This window comes from Tamandua tetradactyla, chromosome 14 (assembly GCF_023851605.1).
Source record: "Tamandua tetradactyla isolate mTamTet1 chromosome 14, mTamTet1.pri, whole genome shotgun sequence".
Lineage (NCBI taxonomy): Eukaryota > Metazoa > Chordata > Mammalia > Pilosa > Myrmecophagidae > Tamandua > Tamandua tetradactyla.
Genome location: NC_135340.1, coordinates 1,744,544 through 1,761,746, shown reverse-complemented (window position 1 = coordinate 1,761,746; position 17,203 = coordinate 1,744,544). Strand labels below are relative to the sequence as shown.

General features: G+C 36.3%; 2 protein-coding genes across 6 annotated transcripts in view; one reads left to right on the top strand and one right to left on the bottom strand.

Moving 5' to 3' along the window:
- Nucleotides 1–10,269, top strand: part of ATL1 (atlastin GTPase 1) — a 91,710-nt gene extending 81,441 nt beyond the window's left edge. Inside the window, exons 9-14 of one of the 3 annotated variants that reach the window (XM_077126791.1) lie at nt 1,678–1,805; nt 2,823–2,879; nt 3,878–3,949; nt 5,150–5,581; nt 6,791–6,805; nt 8,799–10,269. In XM_077126791.1, the coding sequence (XP_076982906.1) occupies nt 1,678–1,805; nt 2,823–2,879; nt 3,878–3,949; nt 5,150–5,581; nt 6,791–6,805; nt 8,799–8,909 (815 nt within the window). In that variant the 3' untranslated portion in view covers nt 8,910–10,269. The remainder of the gene's footprint in view (nt 1–1,677; nt 1,806–2,822; nt 2,880–3,877; nt 3,950–5,149; nt 5,582–6,790; nt 6,806–8,798) is intronic. The other 2 variants (XM_077126789.1, XM_077126790.1) reach the window with 2 other exon arrangements.
- SAV1 (salvador family WW domain containing protein 1) overlaps nt 5,983–17,203 on the bottom strand; it is a 52,138-nt gene continuing 40,917 nt past the window's right edge. The window contains exons 4-5 of one of the 3 annotated variants that reach the window (XM_077126794.1): nt 15,721–15,864; nt 5,983–7,711 (exon numbers count right to left, since the gene is read on the bottom strand). In XM_077126794.1, coding sequence (XP_076982909.1) covers nt 7,699–7,711; nt 15,721–15,864 — 157 coding nt within the window. In that variant the 3' untranslated portion in view covers nt 5,983–7,698. Of the gene's footprint in view, nt 7,712–10,478; nt 12,006–15,720; nt 15,865–17,203 lie in introns of those variants that run through there. The other 2 variants (XM_077126792.1, XM_077126793.1) reach the window with 2 other exon arrangements.

The following is a 17,203-nucleotide window of genomic DNA, read 5'->3' as shown; positions in this document are numbered from 1 at the left end:
ACTTCTGGCCTCTGGCTGCTCCCTTGGCTCCCTTTTCTGGGTGCAGTTGCCTTTTCTCATAAGGACTGAAGCCGTCTTGATGAAGGCCCCCCCATTCAGTGCAGGCACACCTGAACCACTAACGTCTTCCAAGGTCCTGTTCACACGTGGCACCACCCCCTCAGGGCGAGGGGCTGGGCCTGCAACATGCCTTTTTTGAGGGGGGGCGGCTATGATGCAATCCCCAGCGGTGGGGGGGGGTATTTTATTATGTTTGTATGAAAAATAATGATAATTTTTCATGTAATAGTTTGTATTATATAGAAATTCAGGAAAAATTCATACATTCTAGATACACAGCAATATTCTACTAACATGAAAAAAATATATAAAATTATATAGTGAAAAGAAACTTATTAGTATCAGTGAATGCAGCAGAAACATAGCAGGCAATGAAACACAACAGAGGAATCTGGTAATGCAAAAAGAAACACCAGCATTGTATTTCAGTGAATACTGGTTAACTAAAAAGCAAAATGCAATAATAAATGCCTGAATCCATAATAGTAAACAAAGGAAAATTAGCAGTAAAAATGAGTACAATACAAGTAGCAGAATAAATCTAAATAAACTCCTATACGAGTATTCATAAAACATGGACACTAAAATTTGAAAATGGTACAAACATGCAACAAAAGTCTGAAGGCTTTCCGCCACCATGCCTAACCCGTGTCATAAAAGCAGTAAGAGGGGAAATCGTGAACTCTAATGTAAGCTGGTATTCCAATGTATATCATGGCTATAACAAGCAGGAAAAATGCAAACAAAATTATTAGTTTTTAATCTTTATCCATAATACCTAAAAAATCACCAGCTCCAAAGAAAACTTTTTGACTCTGCTGAAATCCATATTTAAAAAATTAGTTACTGCATTTACTTAGAAACCCAGTCACTGGATGTATCAAGGTTTTTTTACATACATTACGTATATTTTTCTATGTCTAAATTGATTTAAGAAACCACTTCGTTCAAGATTTTCCTGAAGATCTGTTTTCCATGGTACGTTAAGTCTGTAATGTTCGGCTTGAACCTAATGCCGAACAGTGGTGGTGTGCAATCAGTTTACACCAAGTGTGATAGGTGGACAGCTCCGACCCTTGTGTTCTGTTTTGCTGGGGTCCCCTAGAGGCAGCGCCAGCACTGCCACCTTTCTGATCTCCGAAGTCCTGGTAATTACTACAACTCACCTTATTCTAAACACTTCTCATAATGTTGCATACTAGACACAAAACAATTTGATACATTTTCTGGAGGGACTATATCTTAAAATATATCAATATTTTATATACTAAAAGCCAATATAAACATCTGGCCTTTTCCTCCTTTATAAGCCTATATATATGACCACAAACAAGAATATATCAGAATTCATGAAAATGGTTACATGAATGAGCCTCAAAGTATAACTTAATATCAAGAAAGCTATTTTATAGGTAGAGGACAAGATAAATAACTGGTTTGGAGATAAGGGACCAGCAGTGGAAATTTGGGCAAGAGTGGGTTTCAGGGGTTGTTTTAATGACGAGAAAGCGAGTTGATGGCATTATCACTGGGAAGAAATCAGAGGATGCTTTGTTTTATGGCATGGAAGACTGGATGGGATTTTTAAAATAATGATGAATTTGCTTTTACTTGTAGAAATAGATGATGAATTCATCAAAAACTTGAAAATACTGATTCCTTGGCTACTTAGTCCTGAGAGCCTAGATATTAAAGAGATCAATGGGAATAAAATCACCTGCCGAGGTCTGGTGGAATACTTCAAGGTATTACTCTCATTTCTAGAGTATGTGTGAGTACTTAGATTTGACATGTATTGGAATATATATAGCTCCTACATGAAAAAAAAATGTTGTGGACTCTATGTGTGCAAAGGTATAAAGAATCTATATTATTAGACCCTCCCCCCCCCAAAGCGTGCTGATTTTCTTTTTGAAGAAATTCCTTAGAAACAACTTTTTTGTCTCCTTTTGTCTCGGAGGAAACAACTTTTGAAATATGAATCTAAAGGTTAGGAAGGTTGCTTATGCCCAGGGCCCATACCATTTAGTTCTCAGTCGTCATCTATACTGACTTTTACCTTTACTCTGGAGACTTTCTCAAAGGGGCTGTACTTTGGGGTCTCTGCATTAATTTGAAGTGGAATTACTTTGTATTTGCTTTTACCTGTTCCTCTCAGATGGAAAAACCATAGTGGCACACTTTTTACCAACCTTTGTATGTAGTGGAAAATTCAGTCACCAACCTAATTTGTGCATTGATGCTCCAAGGACTCATACATTTAAAAATTTCATGTTTTGTTATTAAAATGCCATTATATGCTTTCTGTATGATCTACTTCCCCATATAACTTTCAGCAATGACATATTACTTCTTCATCCAGAATCTGAATTCTTATTATGCCTAACACTGTGGAGAAACTTAAAAGTCTTTTAGAAGATTCAGGACCCTTACACAAATCTGTTCCATAAGGCTTACGGAATCGGCGAGTTCTTGTGGGAAACGCAAAGGGGGTCACCCCCAGCAGGAGGGCCTGAGAAAGTTCAAAGGAGGCGGCGCTGAGCCTCGCAGGAAGCGTTGCCAAGTGGCAGTGTGCAAAACCACAGCTCAGGAAAAGAGAGTAACATGAGCCAAGGAAGAGAAAGTGAGAGTGAAAGAGATAATAGTTACTGGTTCCCGAAAATACTCATTAAAATTGTCAAGATCTGAAAATGAAATTTAACAGGACTGGAGAAATATTGAATGGAATTGTTTGAACATGAATCTTTTATTTTTTTTTAAAGGCTTATATAAAGATCTATCAAGGTGAAGAATTACCACATCCCAAGTCCATGTTACAGGTATTTATTAATTAGGAGGCATGAAGTTTTTAAAACAAACTTGTCACTAAACTAAGTTTCCATGTTTGTATTCACACATGCTCCAGTCTGGCTGTCAGAAGTTATAAAAACTGCTGGACAGAATGATTTTTCCTAAGTATTTTACTCATTTATGTGTTCATCTGAACATTTTTCACATACAAATAGAGCAGCCACATTTGGGCTGAGATACGAATCCGTTATGCCATAGTTTTCATACTCTTTGCATTGAATTTGTTTATGAAACAGTCCCGCTGTGATTTAGATTCAAACATGTAACAACAAGTATAGAAAAAGCAGGTACAGGTTTTAAGCAAGTGGTTTCCACGACGACGGCAGAGCTGGGGAACGGGGAGCTGACGCGTGATGGGTGCAGTCTGTCTGGCTGCTGGAAGGGTTTTGGTAACAGATGGTGGCGAAGGCGACGTGACGTTGTGAATGTAGCAAACCACTGGACCACAGGTTCAAAGTGGTGGTTAAAGTGGAAAATGTGACGTTGTATGTATTATCACAACATTTAAAAAAGAGAAACTAGTTTTTTTCTTACATTATCTTTTAAGTTCTTAATAGTCCCTTTTTGTCATCAATGATACATTGTTATATTCAGCAACAGTCCACAAATTGACACATATATTTTATATATTAGTAATATATAACATACTATATATTATTTGCCATGTACTGTTATTATATATAATAAACTATGTATTATTGAATAGGTTATTAGATTTTTTTTTTTAGTTTTAGTGAGAGACTTAAAAATATTTAAGGGAGGAAAAATCTTTGAAATGAAAATTTAAGACTGTGGTTTGAATAAAATTCCGTGTTTTATAAGTCTGAAATTTTAACTTTACTTATTTTTAAAAAAATACTGTGGAAATACTTCAACAATTTCAAATTATGTGCTGATTTTGTTTTAGTTTTTTTTGCACATTTCTTGCACGTGAACTCCATTTACATATCTTGTACTCTGTCCAAAGGCCACAGCAGAAGCTAACAATTTAGCAGCCGTGGCAACTGCCAAGGATACATACAACAAAAAAATGGAAGAGGTAAGAATGAAATGTTTTAAATTATATTTTAAATAAAATCAGTACACCTTCAATGAGTTCATACTTATTTTTCTTGTAAGTTGCACTGCATGCATATATGTAAATAAGCGGTAGCACTGACTTATTCACATTTCTTTTTATTGAATTCCTAAAACTTTACAACAAAATAATGCTGATTGCAGAATTTTAAAGACCTTCAAAATGAGTTGTCTCATTAACATTTAATATTCTTTTTTTCTCACTTTTTTGGGGGGGCCAAATTATCCCACCAATTGTAAGGTTTAATGGTTACTATAACATATGCTACTCTCACCACTGCAATGCCCTGCAGTCCACAATTCCAGTATTTCTATGTTCATGATAAAACCTTTTAGGAAAAAAAAGAAATTAAATCTCAAAAGTTAACACCTCATACTCTATTTCCCATTTTTACATTCCAAATTAGGATGCACCTTATAATTACTGAGTATATCTACTAATGTGATAGTTTGTTTTTTCACAAAAATGTTGTAAAATCAAAGGTACATCTAAAATTGGAGTTTAAAAATCAAGGGAAATGCAGCATATAGAACAGTGTTTATAAAGGTTAATCAGAATGAGATTATACAATTAAATCTCGATGAAAGTGAATCATATCTTTAATCAAGATTTCCCTTATAATTTCTCAAAAAAAGTGAAAATGTGTCCAATAACATGTAATATGCTTCCACTTAGTCTCATAGGAAAATACTCAATGGGCTCTATTCAAATAAAAATCAGTGAAATAGCCAAAAAATATATATTTCACTATTTTACTTAAGAGTGCTTTATAGCACTGCTCACTGATTTAAACTTCACTAGTCAACAGTTACTTCAGTCTAGTTCACATAGATTTCCTCGAGGAACTTGCATTCATTCTATGAATGAATTCAGCTTGCACTTCAATTTATTTCATGCTTTTCATCTTTGGAATTTGGATTAAGTCATGGATTAATCTTTTCCTGTGTCAAAAAGAAAGTAAAACTTAAGAATGGCACAGCTATAGAAATACCAGTCCCACTAGTTGTCATCCTCATAAATACAGAGGGTGGGAAGTTGTGGACCGACAAAACAAATATGTAGGTTCCTTCTGATTATTTACATGTTCTAACAAACTCTACTTAAGTGGTAAGTTTTGGCAACTCTTTTCTGTATTGCATAAGCACGTATTTCTCTGCACAGATCTGTGGTGGTGACAAGCCATTTCTGGCCCCTAATGACCTCCAGACCAAACATCAGGAGCTTAAGGAAGAATCTGTGAAGCTGTTTCGAGGGGTGAAGAAGATGGGCGGGGAGGAGTTCAGTCGGCGCTACCTGCAGCAGCTGGAGAGTGAAATAGATGAACTTTACATCCAGTATATCAAGCACAACGATAGCAAAAACATCTTCCACGCAGCGCGCACCCCAGCCACACTGTTCGTCGTCATCTTCATCACGTACGTGACTGCTGGCGTAACCGGGTTCGTCGGCCTGGACATCATCGCCAGCCTGTGCAACATGGTGATGGGGCTGACCCTCATCACCCTGTGCACATGGGCGTACATCCGCTACTCCGGGGAGTACCGAGAGCTGGGCGCTGTCATCGACCAGGTGGCCGCAGCCCTGTGGGACCAGGTAGGAAAACCTCATTCTTTCCACCTCAGTTTGGCATGCATGTGATTGCCGTCTCCGTACCAGGTACTTATTACATGTTGGGGCTGTACAGAAGAGCACGGCTAGGGGCCCCATTCTTCTAAAACTTTACAGGCAGTTCAAGGTGACAAGTTACAGACATCTAACTATAATAAACATGCAAAATCTCATGCAATGGTTTTCCAGTTAACATTTCATTGTTTCTCAAAATACATGGAGTAAGTAGGGTTTTTAACGTTCTCTTGTCCAAAAAATGTTAAAATTTAAAAGAAATACAAGAAAACCAAAGATAAGTTTTATTTAGCTGACTGTGACTCAAAGAGTTATCAGCATTACTTCACTGCCTAGCTCTGGCTGTGGGTAGAAGCACGTATCATAGTCACTGTGTCATCACTTCTGTTAGCGTGAGCTCCCAAAAGCAACATTGGATTACTCAAATTGTCTCTAGTTGAGCTAGACTTTTGCACCAGGCCAAAGAATAAGCCTGTGGTCAACCTCTGGACCTGCTGCTCATGGTTTGGGTGTCCTTTCTGGTCCAAGGAAGTCAGGGCCAAATGGTCCACTGTCTAATAACAGATTATGGATATGAGAGACAATTATAAGCAAACTAGGATAATGATTAACTCATTATATCATCCTGGAAGTGTCTTCAGGTATCTCATGAGATTTAGGGGAATTTAGTAAAGCTACAAGTTGAGATTCTTCATAAACTTTTGAAGACTTGTGAACTTTTATAGTCTGCAGGAATAATAGCTGTAATTCTCCCGGTAGTAAGAGAATACTTACACATATTCTTTACAATAGAATTGTAACCAATGGACTTACCTTGTACCTTTGGAGAATCTAGTGGAGAGAAACTATGGTAGCACTATGGGAAAAGAACGAAGGAGAAACCGGATCCTCTGAGTCACCATCTCAAATAGCCCCCCCTCAACCTTTTGGAATTGAGGGACTATTTAAAGCTAATCCCAAAAAGCCCCTCTAGAATATGGTGCTGAAACGTATGAAGAATGCAGAATTGGGCTTTTCAGAAGATTCGGATAAAACATGTAACATATCTGAAAAACCTGTAGGAATTTGTGTTCTTAAATGCCCACAAATTAATGCTGTAAAGTTGAATAACACTATCAATGAAGCAGGACATACATTCTTTTTTTTTTTTCTTTCTTTTAAAAAATGCCTTTGCCACAGGGGACTACAAATGAGGTAAGTTAAATTTTTTTACATTAGGAGTGACATATTTATAAACATTACATTACTTTATAAACGAACTAGTTATTAAATGCCTAAATGTAGATTAGAAAATCTTTGGTGACTACTGCTCCTAGGTTCCTCCAACATTTAAAGATTGTGAATTTTTAGCATAGCTTTATAATATTTATTATATACATAATATATGATTTGATCTGCATGTGAAACAGATGAATTGCTATCATACTTTTGTGACTGTTAACTGTTTTGCATTCTCTGTCTGTAGCCAAAATTCTAAATTTAGCTCTGGCATGTGCTATCCTGCTGAGTCAAACAAGTTAAGTTCTGCCGCTGGAGGGTTTTTAAATGGAGCTACAATCTTTAGAAGTTGCATCTGAGCGCCAGTTACCTATAGCCCTTTAGGCAGGCCCTAGACCTGTGTGCCATGCAACTTTTTGGGCATACCTCAGATTTGCCCTATAAATCAAGTGTTCATTTCTCCTACAGCTTATGTGTGAAACTATCTGAGGACAGAGTCTAAGCTTCAACAAAGGATTCATTTGTTACACTTAAAAAAAAATCCCTGCGGAATCATTTAGGTCATTATCTTCAGGAAGCAAAGCTGATTGGAACAACTGTAAAGACAGCGTATAATTTTTTCCCCTTAGTTTCTATTGTCAGTGTACCTGGATCATACCCTCTAATCAAATATTAATGATATAGTTTCATGTAAATTGCAGATATTCTTAGTTTATAAAGTAAAAACAAATTTCAACTATGTCCATCAAACTACAGAAAAAAAATTTTTTTAAGAGAAAAGGAAATTAAACTAAGTGTCCAAATCAAAATATAACAATACTAGGACAATGCCATGTTGTACAAATTTGCATTCGTGGTTTCATTCAGACCTAATGCTTTAACCTAAAAAACAAAAAAAACAAAAGAAATTAGCCACAGAGGCTCACAAATAATAAAACTTAACAAGACTTCCTAGGAATGGATTATTATTTAATTATAGCAGGGATATTACGCTTTTATCCAACTTAATAAATTTAAACACATTTACATACCCCAGAACGAAATCAAACAAGTCATTCTTTTTTTTTTTTTTAACATGGGCAGGCACCGGGAATCGAACCCAGGCCCTCTGGCATGGCAGGCGAGCATTCTTGCCTGCTGAGCCACCGTGGCCCACCCAAACAAGTCATTCTTAACTGAGCATTCATTATGTGTGAAAGTCAAAGGAGAGGATGGACCTTAGACACTAGTTGGGGGGAATAAAACACGCATGAAAATATTTATGGACACTTCCATAAGGCAATGTATACAAGAAGTGAAAATTTGATTCCAGTAGTTAAAAGAATGCAAAGAAAGTCACAATGGTAGTTTGAATAAAGAAAGCCTCTCTAAGGTAATATTTATGAATAAGATTTTGTAAGATAGAAACTAACAGAAATAAGGCAGGAGAGCATAAAAAATGAGGGGAGGGGTAATATACTTGCTTAGCTGTGTAAATGATCAGGAAATAATGGAGAATAAAAGTGGTCCCTTCTAGAGAACATACTGGAAACCCTGAAAGCAAGTGGGCTAACTAAGCAAAATAAACTAGCTGTTGGCAGTCAGAAATTATCAGGTCCTATAATTCCTTTAGAAGTAGTAAGATTCACATTGTAAATTCTCAACACACCCCTGGGGCATACTGGTTGGGAAACCCTGCTTTAAGAAGTATGCAAGGTAAAAGGAAACACCATCTGAGAATAAAACAATGAAGATCAATCCACAAAAGCAGCAACATACACACACTGGAGAGTTAAAAATACTTTTGAGTTCTAAGAAACTAGATATTAATTTATTATATTTTAATATTAATTGTATTTTAAATAGATTAATGATTCCAAATTTAATATGCTAAATTTTTTATACAGTACCATTAAACTGCTCTAAGAGGAAAACTGTACATGTGTGTGCTTAATCAAATGTTTTATAATCTAGATTCTTATATTTCTAGGCTTTATACAAGCTTTACAGTGCAGCAGCAACCCATAGACATCTGTATCATCATGCTTTTCCTGCACCAAAGTCAGACTCTACTGAAGAATCAGAAAAGAAGAAAATGTGATTCAAATTTAAAAAAATATATAGGTGCATGACCAGTTATCAGTTAAATATTCAGTTTTATGTCTCCATGCAAACATTCAGAGCGCTTCCGTCAGAACAGAGTAAAATACCAAACACTTCTGAAAACTGCATAATGGTTTAGTTTTTATTTTAGTGTTTAATAAGCAGATGTGTGTATGCACGGTTATATCATTTTGTTAACATGTACAGTTTCCAGATTTTGTCTTTAAATATGTTGTTATAATTTACAGTATTTGTCTATTTATGATGACAGTTTATGTATTCTGCTTGAATTACTAACTACTCCTACCCAGTTATAATTTAACCATGCAGTGATATTACTCCATGTTTGAATATTTAATTTCTACAGAGTAATTTTTTAATTACTTCACATAATCATTTGTTAAAGCATAGTATCGTGACTCAGCAGGCTTGATTCAATCTATATCATCTTATACATACCATGAGCTCTTAGGTATGTTTTTATTTAAGAGAAGCTTTTCATTTGCTGTTAAAAACTATATTGCTTCTTTTATACTATGATTTAATATAGAATATAAACTCGTGATAAAAAATACACAAAAATCATTCTGTATATGTATTTCCATTTCACTGCACTGTGTATTTTTTCATTTGGTATGCAAAAAATGTATGCTTCATAGGTTTATTCTTTTAACATGTGAACTATTATTAAAGTGTACTTTGGTTCCTAAGATTAAAAACAAACGCTTACTCAATTTGGAAGTATTTGGGAGGTACCACTATACAATGATGGTTTTCTCTTTCTTTCTTAAATTCAAAATGCATTTCCCTTAATATTGACACCATTACAAATGTTACATTTCCACTTTAAGGTATCTTCCAGTTATTTTAAACTAGTGACTCAATTTCTGTAATGACTAAAATGTCTAGCTGAGTTTCACCAATCAGACTCCACTGATCACACTAGAGAAAAAAGTGTGGTAATGATAAGGCTTCTTATCTGGGAGATGTCAAACATAATAATTTCTTTCTTAGAAACAGCTTAACCTTAAACTGAATTAAATGGCAATACAATAAAATAAGGAGCAACACAGGAAAGAATAATTAAGAATATGTAAGCTACATAAGCTCACATCTTAGAAAGTTCAGTCTTTTCCCAGTGATAAAATTCCTCTACCTGTATTTTCTTCATTTTTAATACCCCTTTGATTATATTGCTTGCTTTGTCTTTGGGCCTTCTGAACAGAAAAATAAAATATTTATAGCATGTCATGGTTAGGGACAGGTGTCAACTTGGCCAAGTTGTGGTACCTGTTCATCTGATTGGGCAAGCGCTGGCCTGTCTGTTGCAATGAGGACATTTCATAGGATTAGGTCATGATCACGTCAGCTACATCCACAGCTGATTCCATTTGTAATCAGCCAAAGGGGAGTGTCTTCTGCAATTAGTGATGCTAAATCCAATCATGGGAAGCCTTTTAAGGAGGACTCAGAGGAGACAGGTTGCATTCCTGCTTTGGCTGGTGAGCCTCTCCTGTGGAGTTCGTCCAGGCCATCCATTGGAGTCATCGGCTTCGCAGCCTGCCCTGTGGATTTTGGACTCTGCGTTCCTACGGTCACGTGAGACACTTTCATAAATTTTATATTTGCAAGTGTTCCCTGTTGGTTCTGTTTCTCTAGAGAACCCTAACTAATACATAGCATTATATTTAAAACACAGAATCAAACACCAAACATTTAGCTTTCACAAAAATATATTTAATAAATTTGTCATGTAAAAATCAAACACTTAACATTTTCAACATTTTAGCAACAATTCAAACTCAATGACATCTAACTGGGAGTGCTTTGTATTTCTGAAGAGAATATCTAAAATATATATTTACATATTTACAACATACAAATAACTAAAGAGCCACCTTGACTAATGTTGGAATTCATTGAATTCTAGAGATTTACAGGCTAGAAGTGCCAAAATACCTATCTTCAATGAAATGTATTTCACTAATTGTGGACAACATCTGGACAACTATTAAAGCAAAAGGAAAAACAAAATACTGGGAGGGAAATAATACAATTTTAAAGTTTTGTGACACACTCTCAGAAATATAGAAAAGTAATGCAAGATCCACTTAACAAGCAAGCTGTCTTACTGAATCCCTGACTGGGTTTTAGCAGCGTGGCCCAGCTGCAAGAAGGCCCGTGTGCCGGGGGCAGGGCCACACAGGAAATGGGAGCGATGCCAGTTATCAGCTCTGCAGACCACGCACGCCTTCCAGGCTAGGCCTCATGCCCACATTTAGCCCTCAGAGATGACAGGCCCTTCTCCCTTTTATACCCAAAACATCTTCTTGATGCACTTTAAAATGTTTCTTTACATTTGGAGGGCCAGGAGTCCCATACATTATAATACAAAGATTCATTACAATATAGGTCCCCAATTCTACTTCATGTTTTGAACTGTACCACAGTATTATTTCAACGATCCCATTCCAGACAACACTCCACACTAAAGCGGCAAACATCTTTAGATAATGCATAGATTATCTTTTTTTTTATCCTAAAAATAAAGACAGGTACTTCTGTAAGAGATTACCAAGTGGTCATTTCATGTTTCACATATGGCTATAATGACATTTCTTGCTGTACTGTCTGCATCAAAGATACTCAAAGCGGTTTCCTCATACACACTTGGAAGTGTTTGCAATGTTGGCTCTTAGAATTATAAATGCATATTTTTTGTCCAATAAAAAAGAACATTTCTAGTGACAAAATACATGTAAAATTAGAATTTTATAATTTCCAAAAAAGCTGCCTTTATTAACCAGAGTAACTGTCTGCAGTTTCTTTTTCAGATCTGTGAAAATATTTTAAAGCCATTATAAAATTTAAATTTCTATTAAAAAAATTAACTTAAAAATTCTTGCCATGTTGCTGGGCATACCACTGCTGTCTCTGCTTGCGGTTTTCCAGCTCTGTGAGAAGGGCCTGTCTGTAAGCTTCATACATTTTAACAATCTGTTCCAGTTCTTTCATGAAGAGCAGCTTCAGCATCCCCTGGTACGTGTCCAGGTCAGCCAGCTGGAAGAGCTCCCACTTCAGAATGTGGTCATATCTGTTTCAGAACAGTCATCCATGTGTTCACAACACACACACAAGCATAGCAATAATCCAGTACATTTTTATACACATGAACTTTACTATTCAACTTAACAAATCATACACCTTAACTAGAAATAGCAAGTTATTAACTGATATTTAACTAGAGTACACTATGTTTTAGGTAAAGAAAAAAACTTCATTTCAGTTTAAGTTAAAGAATATGTATCTGCTTTTTCTAATCCTAAATATCAGTTACTCTAATATTAACTGCAGACCAACATAAACACAGATTTCAAAACACACTGATTCTATAATTTCTGAAGATCATATTCTATGCCATTCATAGAATTGTGAACTGGCAGGGACTTAAGAAGACGTTAGACCACACTGTGAAGAACTAGGCAAAGTCATTCACTGGTGGTGTTAGTGTTGGCAGAGCTTTTTGAGTTGGAACACTGTTCACTACGCAAGCAAGAAACTAAACAGAATAGGGAGGAGTGAAGAATAATCAAACATGGGCTTAGTATTCCTGAGATTTGGTAAACAATATTAAAACAAAACAAAACAAAAAAAACCCAGAAAAACTCAAACAGGAAGGAAATAATAAATTCATTTCAAAATGAGAGAATGAGACTGTAGAAGATGCCATAATGTGGGGAAGGACTCAGCAAAATCCTATCTGCATGTACTTCAGAAGGCCTGGAGTCCTTCTGCAATGGCAAGTGGGTCACATGCTGAGAAGGAAGTACACAGCCAACTACGAATCGAAAAAGATCCTAAGACATCACTGTAATCCAATTTTCTCATATAACAGATGAAAAATTAGAAAACTAATATAAAATTATATATCTCTTGCATAAGTCTTTAGTAGTTAAACGTTCAGAAAGGCAGGGAACAATAGACCAAGGTGCTTTGAGGTAGTGGCTTTGGATGTTAATATCCACTAAGACTAGGCAAAGAATTAACAGAGCAATCCTGATTCTCAAACCATACTGCACAGCAGACATAACAGGAAGTTTGCACTGCAGATTCTAGTAGATTTGTTTTCAATAATTATTTATAATATTTTCTATCCAACAGGATTTTGCTGTTTGGTAATTCTTTGCCATCTTATTCCAAAAGGATGACTTGTCTAATGTAAAAACAGTCTTAAAAAAGGGAAATAGAAAAGAAACACTGAGCAGCTAGAATGAGCTGCATGCAGTGTGTGCCACTGTTGACGTACATTTCTGCCCAGCTCTGACATGCATACCAGGGACACCAGGTGTAAAATATGCAAAACCATAAGGTAAACATAATTCCTTGGGTTTGCATTTTTATTTAATTATTTAATAAGCACTGTCTATTTACTAATAGATACTTGGAAGAAAGCTTTGTATTCTCTTTAATGGGAAACTGTAACCCCTTAACACCTACATGGAGAGGTCATACCCGCGAGCATACAGGAAAATCACTTGGAAGTGATTCTAGAACCTCTGCCGCTCATGCAGCTATTTATCTACCCACTAACATTTCAGCTTCTTAGTTTCCTGGCTGAGAATACAATCTCCTCATTTTTCTTTTTCAAGTTGACAGTTTGAACAAAATAAAACTGTTAGTAGCCACCAGGTGGGATTTTTTTTAATTTATCTGAAACAAATTCGTAATTCCTAACAAAATCCTTAATCCACCAGAGTCTGAATTCTATAGCTGAAGGGCATGCGACAATGTCTACTAATGCACAATGGAAGAATGTTGAGCTTATTTATCATCTGTGTGCTCTCTAGCCGAGAAGAAGAAAGGAGACTAAGACTATAAATGTTACACTTACACCTGTCCCAGCGCATGCTATCCCCAGCTCCAGGTACGGCTCTGTAGCCGGAGCCTCCCAGCAGCCCCCTCAGCATGCCCTCTCTCTCCCTTCCTCTCCACCTCACCCAGAGCTGGGCCAAGGGAGACCCTGTGGGACTGGCAGCCTGTAGGAATAAAAAGCCCTTCCCAAAATACTGCTGGGAACTGGGGTGGGGGTGGGAAAAGGAAAAGCATGAAGTAAATATGTTCCTGATGGTCTGTCTATGGTCTATTATAGTTCAGCCTGACGACAATTATACCATGTGCTGCAGACTTCTGAAAGCAGACTTAGAAACAACTTTTCAAAAATAAATAATTTTGAAACAGTCTGTTTCTAAGTCAGCTGCTGAATGGAAGTATACAAAAATTGTGTTGGTAAGTTACTGCTAAAGACGAAACTGAAGAATTTCAGGAAGTTAGAAGCATCTCAATTGTTTGGGAAGCAAAAGGTAGAAACAAGCTAATTTTTTGCTAAAACATCGCTTTTTGATGAGGTAAGTAAATATTCCATGATCTAATTTGCAGCTGACAGCTCACCCTTTCTTGACAGAACAATATCATGCATTTCTCTCCTCTTCAGAGGCATAAACTTGGGACCAACAAGAAAGTAACGTATTTCCAGGCCTCCTATTTAACTTTTTAAACAGTCAAGTGCTCGCTCCCTCTTTCCAACCTGGCCCATTCTGGGAGAGTTCTAACCTATCTGAACAAGAACACGTTGCTGGTTTCCATAAACTTTCTAGTTAGCTCACAGAGCTGGAAGGGACTGCAACCTTTGAGAGTCTGCTTCTTTTCACAGGAAATCAGGGGTTCCATTAAGTACTATCTTTTTCCCAAAAAGGAGAGCTTATGTTATTTCTTTTTAACAATGACTACAGAGTAGAAAGAATATAAAGTAGAAAGAATAACCCTGTTCAATCTCACCAACCCATTCTGGAAATAATCAAGATGAACAGTTGAACATATGTTCTTCTAGACTTAAGGGAAAATATAAATATATACCCATTTCACATGAGTTAGATCAGCATACATATACAGGATCGGTATTATTAGGCGATAGATAGTAGTAGGTCAGGTGGTGTTAAAGGCAAAAGAAGAGAGGAAAAGGGGAGGAAAATTGCTACCATACCTATCCTGTTCATGTACTATACGGATACTATGAGATAAAGAGGATTTTGTGGGTTCACCCAGACACTTAACTATGGTAACTTCTATGGATAAATGTGTATCTCATTTTAGATACACTAAAGCCAAACTTTGGACAAGCATTATTTATTAACTTGCAAAATACCTATAATTAAAGTCTTTTCTTTTTTAACTACATTGCCAAGGTTTAAATTTGACTTAAAAAAAAAATGCAACAAAACAGATGCTTTTAGACTGCTACCCTTAGAGATCCTGTCTTGCTCTCCGTCGGGCCCAGATCAATAGTTATGAAACTATTCTCTTTTCAGTCTGTAACTATTCAGGCCCAGATCAATAGTTATGAAAAGAGAAAAGGGAATGATGCATTTCCCCAAACATCTTTGTGTCTTGTTTTGCTTTACCCATGTACCTAGGACTTACCTGTACTGCAGCTTTTATCATAGTTACTGTACCACTTATTTACAAGTTTATGGCAATGTAAGCTTCTAACTGCAACCGTAATATAGTATAGCACAGGGCTCACACAAAGAAATAAAAAAAGTCAATCGGTATTTATAGAACTAATATTCCTAACCAACGATTTTCAAACTTTCTAAGCTGTGATATCCTTTCTTCAAACAAAATAATACTTAGAAACCCAACATTATTAAGGGGGAAAAAAAGGGTAGCACTGCTTGAATTAAGCAGCCCAGAGAATTCATTTAACCCTCCACCCCCCCCTTAACAAAGTTTTCTGCTTTAAATTCACTTACTTCACAGGAGCTCGGGCATAAACCTGAAGCCAGTCTGGAATTTCTGCAGTATGGTAAGGATTTGCAGGGACCAAAAGGGACTGGTTTCTTTCAGTCTGCTGTGGCTGGTATGCGACAGGAGGAGGTTGATCATACCGAGGGACACTAGGAAGAAAAAATTAACATTCACTAGGATAAAGATCCTATGTCTGAACAAGACATTATAAATAACAAATAATATTTAGGCTTCTTTCAATGTGCCTCCTGTCCCACCTGTGTGAATCCCTTCTACCACCTAAAAGATGACTTCTTATGAAAAGGTTCTAGTTTTCTCTGCCATACTGTAGGGAAGTAATAACCACCTTCTCCTGAAAACAGACAGGTCCCTAGTGATGGCTATAAGCCTAAGTAAGCCTTTACATACTGTTAAGAGATTTCTTCTGGATGGTATTTATTCTTTTCAAGGACAGCTTCAAAGGGACCATCAAAAAATTAAAGCTAAATTGTAACCTTTAGCACAAAGGCTTAAAACTAAAATTATAAGGTTCAGTTTCTATTTAGTAGTTAGCTGTAAATTCATAATGGAAAAGCTGACAGTTTCTCTCTTAGAAGGAGAACGGATGCTTCCCTTCTTCTGCAAACTGCAGAGGGGCTGGTGACAGACAGTGCAGTCGGGGTGGGTTTCGTGCCTCAAACAGTCACATTAACTGTGGCATTATGAGAGCTGATTAAAATCTGTTTTAAATCATAATGAAGCTTAAAATAAAAAGACCACGCTTTTAACAGCTATATGATGATAATGTGAACCACTGATTATACACCTTGGATGATTATATGGTATGTGAATACATAATATCACTGAAGAAATAAATACATTTTTAAAAATCAAGGGAAAAGGTGGAATTATAAAAAAGAAGACAGGATGTAACAAATGAGTATAACTCCTACATCATTACACTGATTTTTTTTTTTAAGTCTCCAGTGTCTTGGAGCAGCCAGAAGGAAAAACCTAAAATTGCAGAACTGTAACCCATAAAAACTCTGAATTCTGTTCCGTAACTAGTTATTGTGGTGTGCTCTGAAATTTATTGCTTTTTTTTGTATATATGCTATTTTTCACAATTAAAAAAATATTAATAATAAAAAAGATTATGCTTTTAATGGGTTCTGATACCCTGTATTTGTTGGGCAGGGAAGAAAATAGCAAGAGTGGAAGATGTTATATGGGAAAGCACTAAGGAAAGCTTCAATCACCTGGTGATTAAATGCTGAATTCTGGGAGGCCAAAATGGTCTATTCCAGACTACAAACTAAAAGGGGTCTATTTCCAAAAACACAGATTTATGTATAAATCTGAAAAGGTCACTACAATTCAAAACTGGGATTAAAAGAAATGTTAGATTGTGGCTAACAATTCAATGTCCAAACTGCACTGAATTTTATCTTCCTTTCTTCACTCCTTAGTAGGTTCAAACTCAAATATTTCTTGATAGTACAACTGGAA